At 45.9% G+C, this 27,464-nt stretch overlaps 1 protein-coding gene across 2 annotated transcripts in view; it reads left to right on the top strand.

Moving 5' to 3' along the window:
• The window catches only part of LOC146008861 (glutathione S-transferase theta-1-like), a 184,509-nt gene that overhangs the window by 150,699 nt on the left and 6,346 nt on the right, over nucleotides 1–27,464 (top strand). The window contains exons 1-2 of one of the 2 annotated variants that reach the window (XM_083148645.1): nucleotides 9,730–9,840; nucleotides 26,327–26,414. In XM_083148645.1, coding sequence (XP_083004771.1) covers nucleotides 26,335–26,414 — 80 coding nt within the window. In that variant the 5' untranslated portion in view covers nucleotides 9,730–9,840; nucleotides 26,327–26,334. Of the gene's footprint in view, nucleotides 1–9,729; nucleotides 9,841–26,326; nucleotides 26,415–27,464 lie in introns of those variants that run through there. The other variant, XM_083148635.1, reaches the window with a different exon arrangement.

The raw sequence follows: 27,464 nt of genomic DNA, 5'->3' as shown, positions 1-27,464 counted from the left end.
TGACTTGCTATCACCCTACCTTACTGACCTGTTCAACGAACTCTCCTCACTAGGACACGCCCCCCCAGAACTGTTAGAGGCCAGAATCGTTACCATCCCGAAACTCGGCAAGAACCCTGCCCTGTGCCAAAATTACCGTCCTATAGCCCTGTTGAATAGCGATATCAAGATCTTCGCCAAGCTAATGGCATCCCGAATCAACCTCTATCTTCCCTTGCTGATACACCCGGACCAGACGGGGTTTGTCCCAGGACGTCAGGCCCCGGACAATACACGGAGAGTTTTTAACTTGATAGACTCTCTGTCTGCTAAACAAGATCTCCTTCTCGTCTCATTAGATGCCGAAAAGGCATTCGACCGCCTTAATTGGCAATACATGCGGGAAGTCTTATCACGCTTCGGTTTCAGAGACCGGATATTATCATCAATTATGTCACTATATAGCTCCCCCTCGGCCCGAGTGTTCAGCAATGGCTTTCTTTCCTCCCCCTTTAATATCACCAATGGCACAAGGCAGGGCTGCTCACTCTCACCCCTAATATTTGTCCTCTCCATTGAACCATTAGCTACGGCCATTCGCAATAACCCTAACATCCCAGGTCTCCAGGTAGGCCCCAACAAGCATAAACTCAGCCTATTCGCGGACGACGTGCTACTTTTCGTGACAGACCCCATCCATACGCTCCCACACATCCACGAGATGCTAGCTGCTTACAGCGCTGCATCCTACTATAAGCTTAATACATCCAAGACTGATGCACTACCGATCAATCTCACTGACCACCTTCCCCGACTGAAAGCCACTTACACCTACAATTGGCAAGCTACCTCTATAAAATACTTAGGCATTCACATCCCCCCTAACATGACGTCTGTATTCGATGTTAATCTTTCTCCCCTCCTAACTTCCCTCACATCACTATCCAGATCATGGTCGGCGTACGAAATCTCATGGATGGGTAGGATGGCGGCATTTAAAATGTCGCTCCTACCCAAACTAATGTATCTGTTCCGCACTATCCCATATGTGTTCCCTAAAAAGTCCCTACAACAGGCCACCTCTATCCTGACAAAATACATTTGGTCATCCAAACCCCCCGCTATGGCCCGCTCCAAAATGGTAATTCCAAGAGCATATGGGGGTCTCGACCTCCCAGACTTGGCTCAATACCAGGTAGCCTGCTTACTCGCCCCAGCTAAACACTATTTTAAAAATCCTACCCACAGGGCCTGGGTGGACATTGAACAATGTCACTCCCCCAATATCCCTATTAGCGATCTCCTTAAGATCCCAAACCACATCAGGCCCCCACTACCAACCCTTCTTCCAACGACGTCCGCTACCTTACACGCATGGGACCAACTACTGTCCTCCCTTCGCGCCACTACCTCCCTTATCACCTCCCTCCCCATCACTACCCTGGCGAGACTAATACCTAACCTTAACCTGTCCCTCTGGAAACAGAATGGGATCACATCCTTAGGAGACATAGTTGACGCTAACTCAATCCGACCCTTTCCCTTTCTCCAGGAAACATACTCTCTCCCCCCTCACGAGTACCTCCACTACCTCCAGGTGACACACTGGTGGAACTCCCATTTTTCCAAACGCCCCACACTAGACCCCCGACATCAGACGATCCTTTCCCGACCTTCACTCTCCAAAGGGGACATCTCCTTTTGGTACGACACACTCATAACCCCTGCAGAGTTTACTAAAACTTCAGCCCATAAAAAATGGGAATCGGATCTAGGCGTCCAGCTTTCTGGCCCCCAATGGCGCAAGATATTCTTATCTTCGTACACAATGTCCCGCTGCCTCAATCACTCGGAGATGCACATCAAATTGATAAATCGGCTCTACCTCACTCCAGACCTATCCACACCTTCTGGCCAACGTGCTCCAATATGTGCTGGCGACAATGCGGGTATATAGGTACCATCTACCATATCTTCTGGTCCTGCCACAAGCTCAGGGCATATTGGGGAGAGGTCTTCGACCTCATCTCTGAAGTGATCCAACTAACCCTTTCCCCTGACCCACTATTAGCTTTATTCCATGTATACCCACAAGACCTCCCGATTGGGAAGACATATGACATTCTCATAGCGGCAAGGGCAAACCTAGCTCAACATTGGAAGCAGCCTTCTCCCCCCCCCCCCCCTTCCCTCAGGTTATACTAAAAATGAATCACCATTTCCTCATGGAAACCGGCTTCCAACCCCACTCCCCCAATCCCCCCTCGCCCCACCCTAAATGGGCTCCCTGGCACACCTATGCAACTGAAAAGGAGGGTACTAGACTCTTCCCCTCAGGCACGCCTGGACAAACAACTACCTTTAGCCTGAATGAGCCCCCCGATTCAGATGCAGAACCTCCCTCACCCCAAACCTCTGTCTAATTGATGCTTTCTTACCCTAGACTAACTTTATAATAGACTCTATTTATATGCCTATGTACAGCTCGCTCTGCGTAGTGACCTAATGTGTTTTATATGATCAATGTATAAAACCCAGTGTGTAAAATGTTACCGTTTTGTATTGTCCTCACCCCCGACTGCAGTCCCCCCCCCCTAATGTCTCCCCTTTTTTTCATTTCTGTACCCCATATACAAATATATGTCAATAAAAATCTAATAAATATTATACACATAGTGAGAGTCATGCTTTGTACACATGGTACAATCCAGCATGAGATTTTGACTATATAGCCAAAATCGCAAGCAGATCGCAAGCAGATCGTATACAGATCGCACAGGTTCTTTACCTTGCGCTCCCGATGTGCGCTCCCGTCACAGCACAAATCGAAACCCAGATAGACAGGGCTGCAATGACTATATAGTGCAAATCTAATGTAGATAGCATGAATTGTATGTAAAAAGTACAGAGTTAGCAAAGATTGTATAGCACTCGAATCTCACCACGTGTATACACCATTAGGCTAATGGCATATTTGACTATCCAATTTTCCCTATTCGATTTTGGCTAAGTTCACTTAAGATTTAAGGGGCCTACACACATGGCGATTTCTGCCAGCAACTTAAGCTATGCTAAGTCGGGCAGTTCTACGCCTCTGTCGCTCAGCACACAGAGCTGACAGCCCACACACAGAGCGAGCTGTCAGCTCGGTGTGCTGAGCAAGCTGACAGTGCCAGTGTTCTCCGGGGGAGAACACTGGCGACGAGCGAGATTGATGGACACTGCTCATCAATCTCGGCCAGCGATAGCGACGCTCGGGGACGCGCATCGCTGTCGCTATAACCCCTACACACACACCGATGTAGGGGCATTTTGCAGCGACTTTGCCAAACTCAGCAAAGTCGCTTAGAAAATGCCTTAATATCGGCATGTGTGTAGGCCCCTTTACTTTAGATTTACACTATCTTGCTACTTGGCCCTAGGCGACATAGTCAAGATGGACTTGCCTGCAGAGTCTATTAAGCCATGCAATACTGACGCTGCGAATTGGGATCGCATGATGATGATGAACACTGTGCGATTTTGACTAACTTGTTATGTGATTTAGACTATATAGTCAAAATGGATAGCAAAAATTGTACAGTGTAAATGTACAGCTTAAGTATCAATACTTGCAAAACTTACCCAAATATATTGTTACTGTATTAATGTTGAAAGAAAATTTCATAAAAAGCATTTAACCATAAACACACCCATATGTGGAGCTAGACGTACTTTGGGAAGAGTTTGACACGCTGCCTCAATGGTGAACCGTGAATTACCCTGATTCTAGTTTTGAAAAGAAAGCAAGTAGTATAACAGGCTCTACTTTGGGATTCAGTAGGAAATCCCGGCGGTCGGAATCCCGGTGGTCGAAATACCAACGTTGGAATCCCAACCGCGGAAAAAACGACAAGGGGGGTGGCCGTGGATCGCCCCCCCCCCTCCCCTTGCGGGCTCGCTGTGCTCGCCACGCAACGGGCCCGGTGCCTCGCTATGCTCGGCACACTATTTTATTGTTCCTCTATGGGTGTGGTGGACACCCATAGAGGGAAAAATTGCCGACATTGCATCGGTTGGGATTCCGGCGTCTGTATTTCAACCGCCGGGATTCCGGCTCCATCTGCTACTTTGTGGTGTTATTTGACTAACTAATACTAGTGTTGAGTGTAATGTGAATTGGTTTTATTCTGTGGCCACGACTCCTTCACCATGAAACCACACCCTATACATTTATCTAAAGGGTGCCAAAATGCATATTCACTTACCCCAAAAACTAGGCTTCAGCTGGCCCTGCTTGCGACCCTGCTTCATTACACATCCTCCCTGGCTCTCCACTCACCAGCCAGATCCAGTGGCTTAACTAGGGCCCTAGCGGTGGTGGTGGGGGGGGGAGCCAACACCACAGGGGCGCAGGTGCATGATGCAGTGACCTGCAGGAGGCGAGGGCAGATTTTATCAGTGAAAGTGCAGCCCAGGTAACAGCCGCCGAACATGAATAAGCCATGTATCTTGATCTGCAGCATGGGTGAGGTGGCAGGAGCTGCTGAATTTGCATAGTACGGATGGCCAAAGTCTGGGAGCAGGAGACCCGATGCGGGTCCTTTGACGCTGCCGTCCACAGCTCATTCAAGCTCTGCGGTTGAAGCTATTTCCTGCCCAGCCAGTGAAGCCGTATGAGCAACAGCTACTGGCAGCAGCATCCGCATTCTTAAGAGCTCTGTCTTCTCAGACACATCAACGTCCGTTTGAGGGTACGCAGACCCCTTCCACAAGATGCAGTGATACAAAACAAGCAATAATGACATATTTATACAGGAAGCCACTCACCAGTGCGCCTCCCTTGCAGCTCCGTCTGCCGACTGCATTTCCGGAAGTCGCACATCTGGTCGCACTGTCCTGCGCATCATCAGGAGACACACCCACCAGATCCGGCCGGTAGCATCAGAGCCGCTGCGTGACATAAACAAACTATGGTGACACCGTTTTAAAGACGTCAAAACAAAATGACATGGTGCAATTCTTAAACGGATTCAATAAAACATTATATCAGGACTCCGCTATAATACAGGTTGAGTATCCCTTATCCGAAATGCCCGGGATCACAAGCATTTTGGATAAGGGAATTTTTCAGTTTTTGGAATATTTTTTTTTTCATACTTACCTGGTCCCCTGGTGGTGCCTCGATGGTCCCCAGGCATCCACGGCAGCCTTTAGGATCCTCTTCAGCAGCATCTCCGGTCCCAGGGGTGCATTGCATGAGTGTGTGGTCGCGCCGGTGATATAACCGGCGTGACCGTGCACATGCGCAATGCAACTCTGGGACCGGAGATGCCCTGAGGATGAGCCTGGAGGCTGCCGTGGACATACTGTAGAAAGAGCTGTAGCTGTTTAACTGATTACTTGGCCATGGGTTTAGAAAAAATACAGTCACTGTCTATATTAAAAAAAAAATTTGAAGACTTTAGTGTATCTATATATACTTTTATATTTTTTAAGTCAATGAAACCATACTCTATGTAACTATCATCTATTGAGATACCCTTTTGGTCCAAAAAGGTCATTAAAGTCTATACGATAATTAAAATACATGCAACAATGATCTTTCTAACATATAGGCAACAGAATATCAAATAACATTATTTTGTATGTATGAACCAAGTCAGGTGTATTTTACAAGAAATTATGTAATCCTAAATTTTTGTTTAACGCCTTGGGATGTAAGATACCCAACCTAAATATCCATTGTGACTCTAGTTGTTTTCACTTTTTAGAACGGTTGCCATCTCTTATCAAACATGTCAAATGGTCAATGATTTTATAATGGAGTGTTGACATCCCATGCTTCTGCGTGGCAAAATATCTGGCTACAGGCTGTTCACTCTGTCCCGTTGTAAGTGCGGCACGAATCGCACTTTGATGATGTGCCATTCTGACCTTGAACTCACAGTCGGTCTTACCAACATAATGCAGTCCACAGGGACAGTACAGAACATAGATGACGTACTTAATATTGCATCTCAGTGGCCATTTGATTGAAATTTTTGGCCAGAGTAAGGGTGGATCATAAACTCGCACAGTGTGAGGTAACTGCATGTCGTGCAGCCCATCCATATTTAGCACCCATTTTTATGTTTCCTCAGTGCCAAAACCAGTAATATCGGTTTTGACTAAGATATCCGTAAGATTTCTACTGCGGGTATAACTAGGCATGAGTTTAGTATCTTTCAGGACCGTTAGGTCACTGTCAGTGGAATCGGTACATCTGTCAGAATGAACTTAGGTCTACAGTCATTAGGTCGACCCCATTAGGTCGACTGGCTGGAAGGTCGACCTGATTTAAGGTCAACATGGGCCAAGGTCGACATGACTTAAGGTCGAATTTGCATAAAGGTCGACATGAGGAAGGTCGACTGGTCATAAGGTCGACATGGGTTTTTCACTGTTTTTTTATCCGAATGTTGACACAGTCGACATGGACACAGTTGGCAATGAGAATCGGACCCTCGCATCGCTCGCTATGCATTGGGCACGGTGGCTCGCTTCGCTCACCACAGCTTTAATAACCTCCTCCACGCCCTAGTGGATGGTAGGGCATGAAATACCGCCTGTCGGCACGTCGGATCAAAAAACAGTGAAAAACCCCATGTCGACCTTATGACCAGTCGACCTTCCTCATGTCGACCTTTATGCAAATTCGACCTTAAGTCATGTCGACCTTGGCCCATGTCGACCTTAAGTCAGGTCGACCTAGTGGGGTCGACCTAATGACTGTAGACCTAAGTTCATTCTAATAGATGACCGCTTCCCCTGTCAGTTGTTATTGCTGGCCACCATATTTTTGCCTTTTTTGATTTTGCTGACTGTGTTAAACTCATTTACATATAGGATGATGTTAGAATGTCTTTTAGAGTTAACCGTTTGCAGTAGCCTATGTCTGGACTGTCTTATACCGTGTCTCTTTACACGGACTTCTACCCAGGTCCTGACCAGGGTAGAACAAGGGCAGTACCTGGGTAGAGGGCAATGTAAACGGGTACGATGGGTCATCTGACCCGGCTCCCGTTTACATCAATGGGGAGGCCCAACCTCAGGACCACAGGGTCCACAGGTTGGATGGGGAGGGGGCACACAGCCTCCGCTGCTGTCTGCTGTACTCGTCAGATGGAGTGCCTCTCCGCCATTTAAGGGAATCTATTGATTTCCAGCACGGACTGAGAGGCGCACCATCTATATATATGTCTAGTGTCTGTGTGTAACCAAAACACTGCCATCTGCTGGTAGCGAGTGAAACTACATCTCTTTCTTTCACGTATACAGAAACAAAGAGGCAATTACACATACAGAAACAGAGGCAATCACAAGGAAGCAGACTAGCTTTTGAAGCTTTTGCTTAGAGTGGGCTTAGCTAGTATGTAATAAATACTGAAATTTTAATACCTGTATGTACAAATACAATTACAAAAAAAACAACCTACAGTGGAGTATAGGATTAATGGTGCCCACACACGGTGCGAATCTCGGATGCGTTTGAACTTTTAGTTCTTGTATTTCACACCGTGTTTCTTTTGGCTAGTGATGCGATGCACGCTCCCGCGTAGTTCCCATCGCTAGCGAAAAAAAGTATGTGCAGGCAGCAGTATTGCATTCAGTTTTAACTAGACGCGTTGTGATCTAGTACTAAATGCACCTAGCACAAATAGCAGGATCATAATATAACTTTGATAATTCTATACTATGTCCAATAAGCCTAAAAGTGTACATTATACAAAATAAGAACATGAATGGAATTATATTATGAGGGACAACTTCAGCCAGTCACATGTTCAATCTGTCACTGAACCTTTTATTATGATGAGCAACAATTATATCACCCAGTGCCAGGGGTGCAACTATGGCGGTACGGGGTGGTACGGCGTACCATTAAAACAAATGGTGCCGGTACCCCGTACCGCCATAACAAATAGGCCGAAATATTTACTGCGCATGTGCGCATATGTAAGTGGCAGGGGGCGTGGCCACTTACATATGCGCGCTAGCGCCGCTCCCCCCCGCCGGGTCTTCCCTGCTCTCGTCTCCCCCGCTGTGTACGCGGGGGAGACGTGCTGCTGCTGCTGCTGCTGCTCTCATGATTTCGTTACAGCTCCTGCTGCTGGACCGCGCGCGGCTATTGGTTAGCGCGCGGTCCAGCAGCAGGAGCTGTAACTATCAGGAGCAGCAGCAGCAGCAGCACGTCTCCCCCGCGTACACAGCGGGGGAGACGAGAGCGTGCGGGCGGGCAGGCACAGGGGGCTGTGTATGTGCCTGCCTGCCGGGGGGGGGGGGGTTCTATCCCCCTGGGCAACGAGCAAAGTGGCACAGATATATCCCCCTGGGCAACGAGCAAAGTGGCACAGATCTATCCCCCTGGGCAACGAGCAAAGTGGCACAGATCTATCCCCCTGGGCAACGAGCAAAGTGGCACAGATCTATCCCCCTGGGCAACGAGCAAAGTGGCACAGATCTATCCCCTGGGCAACGAGCAAAGTGGCACAGATCTATCACCTGGGCAACGAGCAAAGTGGCACAGATCTATCCCCCTGGGCAACGAGCAAAGTGGCACAGATATATCCCCCTTGGCAACGAGCAAAGTGGCACAGATATATCCCCCTGGGCAACGAGCAAAGTGGCACAGATCTATCCCCCTGGGCAACGAGAAAAGTGGCACAGATATATCCCCCTGGGCAATGAGCACAGTGGCACAGATCTATCCCCCTGAGCAACGAGCAAATTCAGTCCACCTTGGCATCGGCATGAAGCCCCTGGCATTGAGCATGTAGGTAAGTGGCACTTATGTGTCAAATGTGTATGGTGTGTTATACAGTATGTGTTGGGCATTGCGTAGTGTTATATAGTATGACATGGGCATTGCGTAGTGTTATATAGCATGTGATGGGCATTACACTGTGTTATATAGTATGACATGGGCATTGCGTAGTGTTATATAGTATGACATGGGTATTACAGTGTGTTATATAGTATGTAATGTGCATTATGGTGTGTTATATAGTATGTAATGGGTATTACGCTGTGTTATATAGTATGTAATGGGCATTACGGTGTGATTATATAGTATGTGATGGGCATTACAGTGTGTTATATAGTATGACATGGACATCGCGGAGTGTTATATAGTATGTAATGGGCATTACGGTGTTATATAGTATGTAATGGGCATTACAGTGTTATATAGTATGTCATGGGTATTGCGGTGTTATATAGTATGACATGGGCATTGCAGTGTTATATAGTATGTCATGGGCATTGCGGTGTTATATAGTATGTCATGGGTATTGCGGTGTTATATAGTATGACATGGGCATTGCAGTGTTATATAGTATGTCATGGGCATTGCGGTGTTATATAGTATGTCATGGGCATTGCGGTGTTATATAGTATGTAATGGACATTATGGTGTGTTATACAGTATGTCATGGACATAGCAGAGTGTTATATAGTATGTCATGGGCATCGCGGAGTGTTATATAGTATGTCATGGGCATTGTGGTGTTATATAGTATGTCAGCGGGCGTACAGACTCTGTGGGGGGGGGGGCGGTGGCATGTAACCACCCCCCCTTGTGTCATATGACCACGCCCATGGCCACTCCCCTGACCACGCCCATTTTTCGCTGCGCGCCGGAGGCGCGCAGCACAGTACCACTAAGTAGTTTTTTCTACTCGCACCACTGCCCAGTGCAGAAACAGAGCCTCATGTACTAAGGTCTAAGGAGGGGCACAAATTTGCTAGTAATGCACCGTGAGCAGATAATTGACGGAGCACACAGAGTAGTATCATGTTTCCGCTGTTTGGAGCCCGGCCCTGACAGAAGTTGCACGTGAGGTAATTTCTCTGGGCCATGCGTAAGTGGGTGGGCCGCGGGCGTGCATTGGGGAGGGGTGGCCTGTCAGTGCGGGTTACACAGACAGCCGGTACCAGCCTTTTTTTTTTTAATAAGTTGCAGTAACTTGTGTTGCTGGCTGCCAGAATCCGGTCCTCACTGACACTGAGCAGAACTATGGCAGAGCTGACGCTTTACCTGGGACCTGCTGTCCCAGCCCTGCCGCTCCGTCTACATCTTCGCCAAGGCTAACGCAATCCCGTTCATCCATAGCGATGTACTGCTATTCAAAGGTCAGCTGCGTGACATCGGGGCGTCTGCAGGAGTCAGTCAGAGGCTGGCTGGTATAGTCAGTGAGGTGAAGTGATTGTAGTTGTGCCTTCAACGAATAGGGTGTGCTGCTGGCCTGCTGGGACTTGTAATTACAACCAGCCACAGATTAGGAGTTGGTGTATTTATTATGTTATAATAGTGTGCCATGGAATATTTAGCTCTATTTGATAATATACAGGCCCATTAATAAAGGGGGCGGAATATTACAGCCCAGGAAGGATCGCATTATAAAATGCGATCCAATCGGTGGGATGTATATAATCCCTGACACGCAGGGACAGGGCTCCGAAAGCCAGTTCCTGTGATATGCTTAGCCAGGCGGTCTGTGCATGTGTGGTTCCCCTGTGCAAGTGTGCATGTGTATGATCCCCTGCTGACTGCACTGCCCAGGCGGCAGTACGATCCGTAGCCCCATAGGCTACAATGGGCTACTGCCATCTAAGAATGGCATACCTCCCAACTTGTGTCCGGATGAAATAGGGACACTCGCGCGGCGAAGCCGCGCGAGCGCCCGAAAAGGGGGCGGGGCGTATGCAAATGAGGGCGCGGCTTATGCTAATTAGCCGCAACCTCATTTTCATACGAGAATAGACGCTGTGCGCATGCGCACAGCGTCTATTCTACTAGATTGGGGGGTCTCCCAACTGCCACCCCCCCGCAGCGGGACAATGCCTGCCGCGGGTGGGACGTCGGGACAGGACCCGAAAATCGGGACTGTCCCGACGGAATCGTGACAGTTGGGAGGTATGGAATGGTGGTAGCCCAGGGATTCGAAGCGCTGCAGCTTTGCATCCCCCATAGAAACCTATGGGGGATTCTGCTTCAGTCCCTCCTACATACATTTTCACCGTGCCCAACGCAAAGCGAGCACAGCGAGTGCACTTTAAACTGTGTCCATGTCGACTGTGTTGACATTCAAGTAAAAAAACTGAAAAACCCCATGTCGACCTTTTGACTGTCGACCTAGACATTGTCGATTTCCCCCCCCCCCCCCGCGCTCTCTGTAAGCCAGCATCCCCCGCATGGCTCCAGGCTCCACATAAGATTTAGCGCACGGGACCTCGCATCGGGTCGGACGGGATGTCTGTATTTGCGATTGATTTGGTGCCAATTTCACTGCCCGATTCATCCAAATTGGGTGAAATCATGCCCATATCGTATAGTGTTATGGGGGCTGCAGTTGGTTATTGTTAGCCTGCTGAGATCCTGCTTGAGGAGTCCTTTTGAAAAACCTAGGACCCACATGTATATGGATACCTATGGAATTTGATGCAGTTCGTGCATTAAACATTAGGATCTTCAAGGGATCCACTCTTTTTTTAATAAGAAGGTTGCATACCGGGAGTGAATATTTTCACTACCCAATAATATACGGAAATTTACCCCTGAGGAAGTCGTATCGACGAAACGCGTTTGGTATTTTCCTTGCCATACCGAACCACACTGCATACAGATGAAAAAGTGTTTTAATTTGTATTAAATTGTAAAACGGAGATTGGTCTGGAATTCCTATTATTTGGATATTTTCTGGTGGTGGAACTTTGTAATAGGGGCGCACTCTGTTTTCTTCTATCTAGATAGATATATGCAATTACTGAAGCATAGAATAAATTAAATTAAATTAAATACATGGAGTATTTAAAAATGCTAGTGCACTAGACTTTAGGTCCCATGATTCCTGATATAAATGGAGTTTTTAGGGGGTCTGTCTGTTCCTATTAGGCCCTCCTGTCGCGTTTCACTGTATTCCACAGCTTTATCAAAGCTGTGGAATACAGTAAAATGCGTCAGTCTTACCCAGACCCTATTGAAGGAGTGTCACCCAGATCCCATTTGAATCCTGGCATCCGCATCCATCAGTCATCTTTGATTGGGACCTGTCCCGACCAGCCCCACATTGGAAATCTCCACCAGTTCCAGGACAGGAGCTACTTGTCCCTCTACCCCCAGCGCAATCCACCTGCCAAGTAAATTTGGACATCCACTTGGACCAGCATAACATCTGCTGAGAAGGTCGCTGACGGGACGATTCCTCACAAGTGGATGGTAAAACCAACTCCCCTTCGTTTTACCATCTTGGGAATGTTGTGAAAAAGGGCCTAATAGAAATGGACAGACCCCCTAAAAACTCATACCCCCCCCCCCCCCCCCCCCCCCATTTATACCAGGAATCATGGGACCTAAAGTCTAGTGCACTAGCATTTTTAAACACTTCATGTATTTTATTTAATTTATTTTATGCTTCAGTAATTGCATAGCAGTATAAATACAGTGTGTGTGTATGTGTGTATATATATATATATATATATATATATATATATATATATATATATATATATATATATATAATAATTTTTTTAAACTTGATTTGAATATATTGTGTGTAATAAATGGCATTTTTATTGTGAAACCAGTCCACTTGATTTTAGTGTTTTCAATTAGCGCTGCTTAAACCCCTTTTCTTTTTGTATATTCCTTGTATAGGATTGACTATTCCTATTCTTTAGCAGCAGCTTAGTGAAACACCTGTAGTTAAGCGCTACAAGAATCACCCTCTAGTGCTGTAAGCTTTTTTCTCATTACTTATTAGCGCTGTACTAGAGTTTGTGTGCATGTACTATAAATACATGTCGTACTCATCCACACAAACACAGGTACCAGGGGCGGAACTACCGCCGGTGCAGACGGTGCAGTGCACCGGGGCCCAAGAGGTTAAAGGGGCCCGATGCCACCGTCTGCCCGGCATTGACATATTTAACTTTTTTTTTTTTATATGTGCGCCGTGTGGGGGAACGAAGGTACGCAGGCTTTGTGGGTGGTGGCTCAGGACTGGTACAGGACTGGTACTTACAGCGTGTGGATGGAATGGAATGCCGGACAAACCCTGTCTGCACGTCTGACTATGCATCCTTTCCGGCCGGGACTGGTATACTCTGGTAGTCTAGCAACAGGCAGCCAATCGCAAGGCTGCCTGTTGCTGCTCTGAGAGTGAGACTCCGAATAGACAGGAAGAGAGCTCCAAGGCTGAGCACGCAGGCGGCGCGTGGGAGCGGCTCACTGGAGTACCAATAGCCGAGGTAAGTACACTTAAGGGGGAGCTGGGGGCCTCACCGCTATGCACACATTATAAAAACGGGGGCTGGGGGCCGCACTACACTGCGCAATCAATTTTCAATATGGGGGGGGGGCGAGGGCCGCAAAAATATCAGATGGGGCACAGAAAAGTAAATTTTATATATATATATATATATATATATATATATATATATATATATATATATATATATATATATATATATATGTAGTTGTTATCCTGCTTTATCCCCTATCCCCCCAAACATCGCTTAAACCCCACATATAGCGACACAGGTGCTGTTGGAGAGGAGCATAGGAGCGATGTGACAGTCAGGTGAAGTACCACACATCTCCTCTGCTCCGTGCAAGCAGCCGCACAACTTACGTTTGTTCACTGCTGCCTGTTTCGCTGGTCGGTGCAATCATGTGCCTCATAAATTAATAGCGGGGGATAGTGTTTAGCAGCAACTTTTGTGTTACCACCCTGGGCTCCTTCCCCCCCCCCCCCCCCTCCTCTGCACAATCCCTGCACCATAAAGCGTTACTCCCCCCTAATGCCCACACACCCCTATCACTGGCCCATGCTGCTGGACTTTTACACTGCAGCTGCCATGTGGATAGCGTCTGGCTGCCGACCCGCTCTCTGACCACCACGGTACCTCCTCCCACCCAGTGCTAATGTTCCTATGTTCTGGCCCCTGCGTGCAGCCTGGGTCACCGACGTGCGTCTGGCGGCCATATTGCACTAGGCATCCTGGCCCTGCGGCCTCTTCTCTGCTGGCTCACGCCATATGCTCACGTGTCACACCACGAAGAAGGACCAGGGATTCAGGATCAATTCTCTCCCCCCACCGCAGGTAAAAGTCTGGCCGTCCCACCAGACAGCAGGGTACAGGCAGCAGGGCCAGGATGCCTGCTTTAATATGGCCACCAGACGCACGTCGGACACCTGGGAGCAGGGTACAGAACAGAGGTTCCTGTGGAGGTCACGTGCGGCCAGCCAGACACTTTCCATTTGGCAAAGGGAAGCCCACACAGTGATAGAGTCACTCAGGAAGGCTTTAGCCACCCTGGGGGATTTTAATTCAATGTCACAGTGGATTGCAGTATAATAGGCAGGAGTATGTAGATGACAGCTACTAGGTTCACGTCCTACTATATGAGCAACTAGGCCATGCCCCTTCAATCTCCTATGAGTACTTCCCCCCAGCGATGGCACCCTTGCACCACCACCTTTGCATCCCGGAGTACACCTACACCCGCCCCTACATAAAGGAGTTCAAAGGTTAAGGGGGCTGAGCTCTTTACAACAGTGTGAAGAGCCCCAAAGGGCGCGATGAGTCATTTAGTGTATATGTGTGTGTGTGTGTGTGTGTGTGTGTATATATATATATATATATATATATATATATAATTCTCACAAAAATGTACAGGGAATGGTTTTATTTATTTATATAAATATATATATATTTTTCTGTGCCCCATCCGATATTTTTACGGTGCCCCCCCCCCCCCCCCATATTGGAAAATTATTGTGCGCAGGGGCCCAGAGCATTTTTTGCACCTGGGCCCATGGTTTGCTGGTTCCGCCACTGACAGGTACAGAGCAAAATACACACTTTTAATAACTTTAATATAATTTAAACTACAAAAAATGATACTCTTTATAAAGATCTACACACAAATATTATTAAAATAAAATTAACTTCCATGCACCTCTGGTGCAATGGATGTCTTCCTTCAGCTGCATCACACTGAGTGACTGAAGTCTGGGCATGCCCACTGCAGAGGAATTGCTTCTGGGCTGCACAGACAGCAGCCCATAGAAGCACTGTAGGTCTGACGATTTGCACAGAATGGCTTCCTGCTGGAAGCTATTGCTGTCATTACTCCATGTACTGGCAGCCCAAGAAGGGGAGGAGTTTCTAGCTCTGTGTATGACGAGCAGTAGCAGCTTCCAATAGGAATCTACTACATGCTGAACTCCTCCCCACAGGGTTGGGCTGATGCTGTGTCTGCCCTACTGCTTCATGGAGCCTGGTGAGAGGAGGTTACCAGCGGTGTCAGAGACAGACAGCCAGCACCAGAGCTGCGGAGGGAGGGAGGGGGGAGGGGAGGGGCGGAGGCGCATCCGAGCTTTGGTGTTGTGATTTTAACTGGAGGGGCTTTACCACATTGAGAACATTATCAATCGCAGTTGGGGACACCGAGAATAGATATGGAAGCCAAATACCAAAGAAGGTTTGAGTCCACATCCAAGGAGCATTCCACCCAAAAGATAATATAGATGTGGCAATACAAGAGACCAGGGAATAGGATCGGGATTGATCCATTGGTATAGGATAGTTTTCTTAGAAGCTGCAGATGGACCAGACATGAGGCTGGCGGATGGCAGCTCCATCTGACAGGGACATTCGAGCATCTCGCTTGCTCCCGCGTCCCCGTAAGCATGGCGGTGGGGAGCGGCTTCCCTGCCTGTCTCTGCTTCAGGGAGATGAGTAGCTGTAGCAGAGCAGGTGGAGGGGCAGAGCCGGGCTGAGGGCTGCTACAGCCTCTGGTCGAACGGGGCGCACGTGCGCCCCCTTCTGTCTGAGGAGGGTGGGGGGCGGCAATTGGCTATAGAAATCACCAGGAGCAGCTAAAATGAGAGCTGCTCCATCTGTATACGAGCCAACAGCAATCTCCCCTAGGGAACCCGTGGAGATAGAGGAAGGTGAATACATATTCCACAATGCCCGAGACCTTGAAATAGTAAAGGGAATTTTTCATTTAGTATTAATAAAAGCCTGGACATTTTCCCAATATGCCTGTACAATAGGGCAGCACCACATACCTGAGTTATGTGAGCTTTGAGCGCCAAACGTTTAAAACAGCATTGTCTGTAATACCCCTTTTACACCAGAGCCTCGACCCGGGTTATTGCTGCTCCACTCCGGGCTGGGGCTTGTAAATGGAGTAAAAAAATAACCCAGGTCCTGTTCCTCTGGAAACCGACCCTGCAAATGCTCAAAGTCAGACACAGGACATACCCAAAGTCAGGGGCCATGTAAATGGGTCATCCGACCCTGGGACCCATTTCCACCAATCGGTGAGCCCGTCCGGACTGCAGCGTCCTGCGGTCAGTCCAGAAGTTGGGCAGGGGCCGCGTACAGCCTCTGCTGCTGTACTATGCAGACAGCAGCGGAGCCTTGGAGGAGGTGAATGGCTTCTATTCACAGCACAGAACAAAGCTGGGGGCGTAAAGAGGCTGGCTTGCCCCCGGCGTGTTGGTTGCCATCCCGGCTGGCGGATTTCCCAGCCCTTGTAGATGATGTCGACTCAGGGCCCGTCTTCGCCGGTGTCACCCGGCCGGCATTATGCCGGGGGGACGCCGGTGTAAAATGGGACAACTGCCGGGTTGCATCTAGTTTGGAGCCGAGTCCAAAAACACGGGTACAACACGCGGTTTTGGTGTAAAAGTGGTATAAGATATAGCAATTTGGGTGTATAATATGCCCTGTGCAGTCATTTATAATGCATCTCTGCATATGAAGAAGACACCAGTTGTTTGAGTGAAATAAATGAGGAGAGCACTGATTTGAATTCTAGTCCAGGCCAAGCTGATTTCCACTTAACCAAACCAGTTGTAATCTTATGTAAATCCTTTTTACACCTAGGATTATTAAATATACACCTGGTGGCATGAGGACTGAGTGGTCTATCTCCCCATGAAATCCATAGTACTAGGCGATTCTGCAGAAGCTAGCTGCGACAATAACGGAGTAAAGGTGCCCATACACATTACAATTATTGTATACAATATCGCATCTTGGTTTTGCGATTAATTAGATGAGATCTAGTACAAAAAGTATGTTCTGCACATACTTTTTGTACTAGATCTCATCTCATCGCAAAACCGAGATGAAATACGATATTGTATACAATAATTGTAATGTGTATGGGCACCTTAACATAGCTACGTTGTTGAAAAAAAACAAATAGGGGAAATTCTAAAGAGGAACCAGGAAGGTGCCAGGATCTGATCACCGTGCCTTTGAAATTAGGGTTAAGGTGCGTACACACGTACAGATTTTCTGTCTGATCTATCTGGTGGGAACAAAAACCTGGAAATGTATGGGAGCAACTGACAATCAAAAAATTGTTCCCAAACACTTGAAAACAGACAGTGATCAGTCAGACAAATTGTTAAATCGGATCTGATATAACAAATTTATCAAAGCAGTTATTTTTTTTCTGTTTTCTTGCATTTGGGTGGAAATTTTTGATTGTCATATGCTCCCATACATTACCAGGTTTTTGTTCCCACCAGATAGATCAGACAGAAAATCTGTACGTGTGTACGCACCTTTAGACACTAACGGTAAAAACAAAGATTGTGTAAGTGTGCGCCAAGCTTGCCATGGGGTATATAAAAGCGGAGCAGATCTCACCCCATGTAATATACTTAGAAGAGTGGCCTGTGGTCTGCAAGCGTCGTTTTAACCCCTTCCTGACAGAGCCAGTTTTTGCGTTCCTGACAGCCCTTTTTTTCAAATCTGACATGTATCACTTAAGTGGGTATAACTTTTTTTTGCTTTTACTTATCCCAGTGATTTTGAGATTGTTTTTTCGTGACACATTGTACTTCAAATTAGTGGTAAATTTGGGTCGATACAGTCTGTGTTTTTTTGTGAAAAATACCAAAATGTCGTAAAAAAATGGAAAATTTTGCAATTTGCAAAATGTTAAATTTTCTGCTTGTGAGACAAATAATCATACCACTCAAAATAGTTAATAACTAACATAGACCATATGTCTACTTTATGTTTCCATCATTATTTCAACTTCCTTTTAATTTTTTTGGACACTAGGAGGCTTACAATATGAATAGCAAATTCTCAAATTTTCAAGAAAATTTCAAACACTGATTTTTTTAGGGACCAGTTCAGTTCTGATGTGACTTTGAGGGACTTGTATGTGAGACACCCCCATAAATGATACCATTTCAAAAACTACACCCCTCACAGTATTCAAAACAGCATTTTGGAAGTTTGTTAACCCTTTAGGTGTTTCACAGGAATTAAAACAAAGTGTAGGTGAAATTTCAAAATTTCATTTTTTTTGCAGATTTGCAATTTTAATACATTTTTCTAAGGAACACAGTACATTTTACTAGAGAAATGTGACTAAAAATTGATTCCCCCAATTCTTTTGTTTTCATAAATATCCTATATGTGGCCCTAGTGTGCACGTTGACCAAACCACAGGCTTCATAATAGAAGGAGCACCTACTTGATTTTGGAGCCTCCTTTTTATGAGATTATTTTTTAGGCACCATGTAGGTTTCTTGGCACCATAAGATGCTAAAATTTAGGAACCCCCCCACAAGTGACCCCATTTTGCAAACTACACCCCTCAGGGAATTCATCTAGGGGTATAGTGTACATTTCAAACCCCCAGGGGTTTCACCAATTTTGATACAACTGGGCTGTGCAAATGAAAAATTAAATTTTTTTACACAAAAATGCAGTTCTGGCTCAAAATTTTTCATTTTCACAAGGAATGAAGGAGACAAAGCACCCCAAAATCTGTGCCCCAATTTCTCCCGAGTACGGCAATGCCTCACATGTGACCAAAAAATACCATTTGGGTGCATGGCAGGACTCAGAAGGGAAGGAGTGATTTTTGGATTTTGCAGCTCAGTTTCTGGTGGAATTTTGGTGGGTGCTATGTCGCATTAGCAAGACCCCCCAAGCACCAATACAGTGGAACCCCCCCACAAGTGACCCCATTTTGCAAACTACACCCCTCAGGGAATTCATCTAGGGGTATAGTGTACATTTCAAACCCCCAGGGGTTTCACCAATTTTGATACAACTGGGCAGTGCAAATGAAAAATTACATTTTTTTACACAAAAATGCAGTTCTGGCTCAATTTTTCATTTTCACAAGGAATGAAGGAGACAAAGCACCCCAAAATCTGTGCCCCAATTTCTCCCGAGTACGGCAATGCCTCACATGTGACCAAAAAATACCATTTGGGTGCATGGCAGGACTCAGAAGGGAAGGAGTGATTTTTGGATTTTGCAGCTCAGATTCTGGTGGAATTTTGGTGGGTGCTATGTCGCATTAGCAAGACCCCCCAAGCACCAATACAGTGGAACCCCCCCACAAGTGACCCCATTTTGCAAACTACACCCCTCAGGGAATTCATCTAGGGGTATAGTGTACATTTCAAACCCCCAGGGGTTTCACCAATTTTGATACAACTGGGCAGTGCAAATGAAAAATTACATTTTTTTACACAAAAATGCAGTTCTGGCTCAATTTTTCATTTTCACAAGGAATGAAGGAGACAAAGCACCCCAAAATCTGTGCCCCAATTTCTCCCGAGTACGGCAATGCCTCACATGTGACCAAAAAATACCATTTGGGTGCATGGCAGGACTCAGAAGGGAAGGAGTGATTTTTGGATTTTGCAGCTCAGTTTCTGGTGGAATTTTGGTGGGTGCTATGTCGCATTAGCAAGACCCCCCCAAGCACCAATACAGTGGAACCCCCCCACAAGTGACCCCATTTTGCAAACTACACCCCTCAGGGAATTCATCTAGGGGTATAGTGTACATTTCAAACCCCCAGGGGTTTCACCAATTTTGATACAACTGGGCAGTGAAAATGAAAAATTAAATTTTTTTACACAAAAATGCAGTTCTGGCTCAAAATTTTTCATTTTCAGAAGGTATGAAGGAGAAAAAGCACCCCAAAATCTGTGCCCCAATTTCTCCCGAGTACGGCAATGCCTCATGTGTGACCAAAAAGTGGCAGGACTCAGAAGGGAAGGAGTGATATTTGGATTTTGCAGCACAAATTCTGGTGGAATGTTGGTGGGTGCTATGTCGCATTAGCAAGACCCCCAAAGCACCAAAACAGTGGAACCCCCCCACAAGTGACCCCATTTTGCAAACTACACCCCTCAGGGAATTCATCTAGGGGTATAGTGTACATTTCAAACCCCCAGGGGTTTCACCAATTTTGATACAACTGGGCAGTGAAAATGAAAAATTACATTTTTTTTACACAAAAATGCAGTTCTTGCTCAAAATTTTTCATTTTCAGAAGGTATGAAGGAGAAAAAGCACCCCAAAATCTGTGCCCCAATTTCTCCCGAGTACGGCAATGCCTCATGTGTGACCAAAAAGTGGCAGGACTCAGAAGGGAAGGAGTGATATTTGGATTTTGCAGCACAAATTCTGGTGGAATGTTGGTGGGTGCTATGTCGCATTAGCAAGACCCCCAAAGCACCAATACAGTGGAACCCCCCCCACAAGTGACCCCATTTTGCAAACTACACCCCTCAGGGAATTCATCTAGGGGTATAGTGTACATTTCAAACCCCCAGGGGTTTCACCAATTTTGATACAACTGGGCAGTGAAAATGAAAAATTACATTTTTTTACACAAAAATGCAGTTCTGGCTCAAAATTTTTCATTTTCAGAAGGTATGAAGGAGAAAAAGCACCCCAAAATCTGTGCCCCAATTTCTCCCGAGTATGGCAATGCCTCACATGTGACCAAAAAATACCAGTTGGGTGCATGGCAGGACTCAGAAGGGAAGGAGTGATTTTTGGATTTTGCAGCTCAGATTCTGGTGGAATGTTGGTGGGTGCTATGTGGCATTAGCAAGACCCCCGAAGCACGGTGAAATGATGAACCTAATAATCCATAGATGTGTGGTATATTTTAAAACACTCCTTTATACATAGGCCGGGTTTTTCAGGACAAGTTTCACAGTGGAAAATAGTTTCCTTTCTTATTCCCTTTTTATAGCAAACTTTGCACCTTTTCTGTGTCCTGCCCTTTCTTGCAGTGGAGGGGATTTCGTTCGGAAAATGCTGCCCTGGTACAATACGGGGGCCAGTACTAGAAGTACTGGGGCCCTCTGCCTGCTGGTTCCCAAATATTAGGCCCTTTATGACTTCCTCTTGAAAGTGCATAAATGTCCCCCTCTGGCCGGTAGAACGGAATAGCACGTAAGCGTTATACAGTGCCATCTGGATGATATACACGGCCAGCTTCTTGTACCAGATTTTTGTTTTCCGCAGGGCACTGTACGGCTTCAGTACCTGATCTGAAAGATCCACTCCGCCCATGTACCTATTGTAATCCAGGATACAATTAGGTTTTGAGGTGTGGGTACTGGTACCTCGTACAGGGACGGAGGTGGTACTGTCTCCGTGAATTGTTGTCAGTATAAGGACATCCCTCTTGTCCTTATATTTGACCAACAACATATTTTCGGTGCATATTCCCCTGCTTTCACCCCTTCTCATTACTTGGGCAATGTGCGTTTTTGGGAGGCCTCTTTGGTTCTTGCGCACAGTACCGCAAGCTGCTGTACCTCTTGAACCAAGGGCCTTAAACAGGGGGATGCTAGTGTAAAAGTTATCCACATAGAGGTGATAACCTTTATCCAGGAAGGGGTGCACTAAATCCCAGACAATTTTTCCACTAACACCTACGAGGGAGGGGGGGCATTCTGGCGGTTCAATTCTTGAATCCTTCCCTTCATATACCCTAAACCTGTGGGTGTACCCTGAGGTGCTTTCACACAGCTTATACATTTTTATGCCATACCTTGCCCTCTTACTGGGAAGGTACTGGCGGAATTTAACCCTTCCTTTAAAATGTATAAGGGACTCGTCTATGCAAATGAATTTATCTGGGATGTACATCTCTTCAAATTTGGCACTGAAATGATCAATGACCGGCCTGACTTTGAATAGCCGGTCAAAGGTGGGATCATCTCTGGGTGGGCACTGTGCATTATCGTTGTAATGCAAAAATTTAAGGATCGTCTCAAATCGAGCCCGGGGCATGGCCATACGGTAAAATGGGGTGCTGTACAGAACATCTGTACTCCAATATTGCCTAATTTCTGGCTTTTTTACTATGCCCATATGAAACACCAGACCCCAAAACGTCATCATCTCTACTGCATCTACAGGGGTCCACCTAGCAAATGATGACGTGGGGTTTTGAGCAATAAACTGCTGGGCATATAAATTAGTTTGGTCCACCATTAAATTTATAAAATCATCAGAGAAAAATAATTTGAAAAAGTCAATTTCTCTGAGACCTGTGGAATCAAATTGGATTCCTGGCATGGCCAAAAACTCAGGAACCTGGGGCTCAAAATTGTCTGGTGGTGGGGTCCATACGAGATCAATTATTGGGGGGGGGGTCTCAGCTGCTCTACGGGGGCGTCTTTGAGGGGGTCCCTCAGCACCAGAGGAGGAAGAGGAGCTTAAGACGAATCCTTCAAATTCCCCGCTTGCCTCACTGGCTGTGTCAGAGTCAGAGGCAAGCATGGCATATGCCTCCTCCACTGAATACATTCTTCTGGATGACTGGGATGACATTTGGGATGCCATTTTTATTTTTGTGTTACTGGTAGTGAAATGTTTCAACACGTGTATAGTGTAGGGGGGGGTACAAACTTTATTTCAACCCGGGGGGTATGTAGTGTGTAGTGTGTATGTAGTGCAGAAAAAAAAAATACTTTATACAAAAAAAAAAAATTGAAGGGGTTAAAAAAAAAAAAATTGAAGGGGTTAAAAAAAAAAAATTGAAGGGGTTAAAAAAACAAAAAAAAAGGTCCTGCGCCAAAAATTGAGCACAGATGTTGGTCAGTAACGTCCGTCACTGAACAGCGCTCAAAGGCAACAGGAATTTGATCAAAAAAAAAAAATAGATCAACCCTGTGCCGAAAAAGCTGATCAGTGATGTACGTCACTGATCAGCGCACAGTGGCCACAGGACACCCACAAAATCACAGTGTGTGTAAAAAAAAAATTAAAAAAAGACCACACAGCACCCACAAAAAAAAAAAAGGTGATCAGTGATGCGACACTGATTACCAGTGAGGGGCAGCAGGTGCACAACCTTTGGTGCAACTGGCAGCAACTGACAGGTATATATATATAAAAAAAAAAAACCTCTGCACCCCCAAAAAGTTGCTGATCACCTCAGATATAGTGATCAGCACAAAAGGCGGGGGCAGCAGACACAAAATTTAGCACTCTCTATCACTCTCTGTCACTATCTCTCTCTATCTCTCTATCTCTCACTATCTATCACTCTATGACACTGCAGCAGCAGCACTGACAGTTATATATATGAAAAATAACCCCTGCACCCCCAAAAAGTGGCTGGGGGTGCACAAAAGGGGGGCAGCAGACACAAAATATAGTCTCTATCACTCTCTGTCACTATCTCTCTCTATCTCTCACTATCTATCACTCTATGACACTGCAGCAGCAGCACTGACAGGTATATATATATATAAAAAAAAACCTGCGCCCCCAAAAAGTTGCTGATTTATACTGATCAGCACAAAAGGGGGGGCAGCAGTCAGTTATATAAAAAATATATAGCACAATCTGTCACTATCTCTCTATCTCTATCTCTCTCTATCTCTCTCTCTCTCTCTATCTCTCTCTATCTCTCTATCTATAACTCTATTACACTGCAGCAGCACAAAATATAGCACTCTCTGTCACTAGGCCTCTCTCTCTCTCTATCTCTCTCTCTCTAACTCGATGACACTGCAGCAGCACAACACAGCACAGGATGTCACAAGATGAAGCAAGATCCCAAGCAGTGATCAGGTAAGTATTGAGCAAGGTTCTGGTCAGTATATGGCGGCAGCTGGGCACGGTGACCGCACTGCACGCTATTCCAGACCGGAATGGCGTCTGCAGTGCAGTCACCGTTAGTTTAAACCCCCCTCCATGGCTCCGACGAACCAATCACGGCCTTTGGGGGCGGGCGGGGTGAGGTGGGGTGACACCAGTGTCACCCTTACACCCCGCGGTGATTGGTGCTGTACTTTACAGCACCAATCACCTCCGATCCCGTGTCACCGGCGAACGTTATTCGCCGGTGACACAGAAAACGCTGTGAATGGCTGTTCACACTGAACAGCCAATCACAGCGATCGCCGACGGGGGGGCGGCATCGCAGCCCCCCCTGGGCATGCAGGGACATGTCTGCTGTCAGGGACAGCAGACATCGTCCCTCTGTCACTGCGTCTCTAGACGCAGTGACAGTTTAAAGTCATGACGTATATATACGTCATGTGTCGGGAAGTACTTCCCGGCCATGACGTATATATACGTCAAATGTCGGGAAGGGGTTAATAAGATGATTATGAGTGTAAATCTAAAGAGACTACTTCACAAGGCTGACCTATTACAATATGGGCATATTATATCTGGTTTTTTTTAAAATGTATTTAATTTTTTTCGTAGCTGAGGCAAAACATGTGATATTAAAGACCTGTCTGGTGAATAGAATCCCTATTGTTTAAGGGAGATTTACATTCTCGAAAATGAGTTCAATATGATCAGGATGCTGACCGGTATGCCCGGCCCAAGGAAAATATTAAAAGTAATAGTTTGCCTCCGACAGGCCCAGATAAAGAGTACCTGCTCCTCCCCCTCTTGCCACCACTGGCTATGATACATGTAACAGCAGTATATGAATAGATAGATATGGGTCTATGTACAAAACCTTACAGATAAATATTAGCCAAACTGCTCCTAACTGGCAATTTGTTAGTCTTTTTTTTTTATCTCCACCCGCTTTTTCTCTCGAAGACTTGGTACATAGCATGCTAACCTACCTTTCTTTACAGCTCTCTGGGTGTAGCCCAGAGAGGAGATGCTGATGTGCACTTTAAGGAGCGGGGCCTGACTCTGATGTCTATAAGCCTGACCCTATTCCATTTACCTCAATTTGCAGGTCTCCTGAGAGGTGCAGGGCTAAAATGCTTTAAGCCCCGCCCCCTCTGAGGCATCGCAAGATACGGTATTTGTCTCTCCATCCTGCCCACATCACCAGGATGCAGGAGGTCTGCCTGGTTTTCCAGGGGACTCCTTGAAAAATTGTGAGTCCTCCAGGATGGTGGGCAAATATTGTGCACAGACCCAAAGACCACATCTTTCTCTCTCTCTCTCTCTCACAGCTACCTTACTAGCTTTCTAAGCATTTGCTTCGAGCGGGCTTACTAGTATAGAACAAAATCCTAATTTACTCTGGATAACTTTTATTTTCAGATAATTTGTTTTTGATATCTTTGCTAAGTAGTCGATGGTTACCTTTTTTTAGTGGAAAAGGTTGCATTAGGAACATAGAATTTGACAGCAGACAAGAAACACTTAAGCTGTGTACACATGCTTAGATTTTTCCCTGTTTTCGATTTGATTTTGCTTATAGAAGCAAAATCGAATCCACATCGAATGGTTTTTAGGACACTTTCGATCTGCATTCGATTCGATGCGTGCTCCCGTTTTCTCAAAATCGAATAGAAAAATCTACTGTGCAGCCAAGGAAATCTCAAATTCGATCCAGTAAATCGAATGAGTGCCTACATTGTGAAATCGAATGCAAAAGTACAGTTCTAATGCCAAATCGAATGGGATGATCTAATGCCAGATCTAATAGAAAATCAAATCTAACATCAAATCTAAAGCAAATCTAAGCATGTGTACAGGGCTTCAGTCCTAAATGGTCCAAGGGGTCTGCACTATACACATGTACAAACTTATAACCATCTATCACTAGGGATAATTTTTGTTAATAGCCAGTTAACCTTTTATAAAATACATCTTTGGAGTGTGGGTGAAAACTGCATATACAAATGCCACACAGGGCCATGGTAATTGAACCCATGACCAGTGCTGTGAGGTATAATTACTCATAATTATAATAATTAAGGTATATTAGCTCATAACCCTCCCGAACTCACCCCCATCCTAATGCTAACCCACACAGCAGGCTTATCTTTGGTATTTCGGCGATGGCGTTCTCCTTGGCGTCAGCATTCTGGCATCAGTTTTCTGGGTACTTGCCACATTACATACTGCTAATCGTTCATTACGACACTAGGTAGTGTGTTAAACAAAGAGTAATCCCTTCCTTCCTTGTTCCTATTACTTACTGTATTCTACTTTGGTGAAATGCTGGACACAAATTATTGGACCGTTTTTCTACTGCTGTTAGTGAATTTCAAATGTGTTCTCTTTTGTGTTCTGTCTGCAGGGGACCATATGAGTGTTGATTTCTTGAAGGTGAATCCACTTCATAAGGTGCCAGCTCTCAAGGACGGAGACTTTACATTGTCTGAAAGGTAAAAATAAAAAAAGAACCCCTGCAAGACCTTAGACTAGGTTAGAGCAAATGGGATTTGGGGGGTCAATAGCACAGGACTTAAGAGATATAGATAATTGTATGGGAATGGCCCCCTGTGGAGTATAGATGGTGGGTATAATTACTGATGGTGTAACAGGTGTGTTCTACCACAGACCAAGGAAATGAGAAGCAAAAAGAGACAGGGTTTGATTTGTCACGATGTGGTGCACCATGAAAGAAAAAATGAATCGATACAATAAAATATACCTTTTAATTGGAATAAGTTAAAACTGCAAAATATAACAAACTACATGGAACATGAAACATAGACAAAAGTAAATATAGTGCAAATTACAATTGCACGTACAGTCTCCATGTGTCTGATTCCTGCTAAATAAATTGATTAAATCAATCAGAGTATACGCTCATTTATTACCCTTAGGACAAATGTAGCCAATTCCATGTTTGGGGAGAGAGGTATATACTAAGGCAATCGATGTATCTTTAAGAATTGTGTGTATGAATGAGGTATAACGGATCTCTCAGATCAAAGACTTTGGTCTGTATGTGGATCTCAAAACACTCATGGTGTGGTTTTGTGTCTCAAAGTTATGCGGGATACACACCAGGACGAAACGCTCACGATGCACATCGTGAGCGGGTCGTCAGTGTTTCTTCCGACCCGCTCACAGACAGCATAAAAATCAGCCGTCAAAGCCAGCACTGCCCCAGCAGCTGTGACTGGGCTCATGGAGCAGTGTCGTGGATCCACAACAAAGATCTGGTCCCCACTACCCCCCCCCCCCCAACACCCCCCTACAGTGCAACATCCGGGGGAGGGGGGGGGGCGGCGGCATTGAACTTTAGTGTAAAAAAAAAAAAAAAAGGGACATAAACGTCTGCAATCATGCGGGGGGCGGGGTTACTTGTGCAGCCCCCGTGCACACTCTTATGTGCACAGTAAATAACATTTCAAAATTGCATTTACTTGATGCTCATGTGAGATTACAATGCAGTATGGGGATGTAATGCTGTAGTTAAGTTTATA

This window comes from Crinia signifera, chromosome 1, assembly GCF_055691185.1.
Source record: "Crinia signifera chromosome 1, ASM5569118v1, whole genome shotgun sequence".
NCBI classification, from domain to species: Eukaryota; Metazoa; Chordata; class Amphibia; order Anura; family Myobatrachidae; genus Crinia; species Crinia signifera.
Note: the sequence above shows the minus strand (reverse complement) of the source record. Positions and strands in the feature narration are given on the sequence as shown.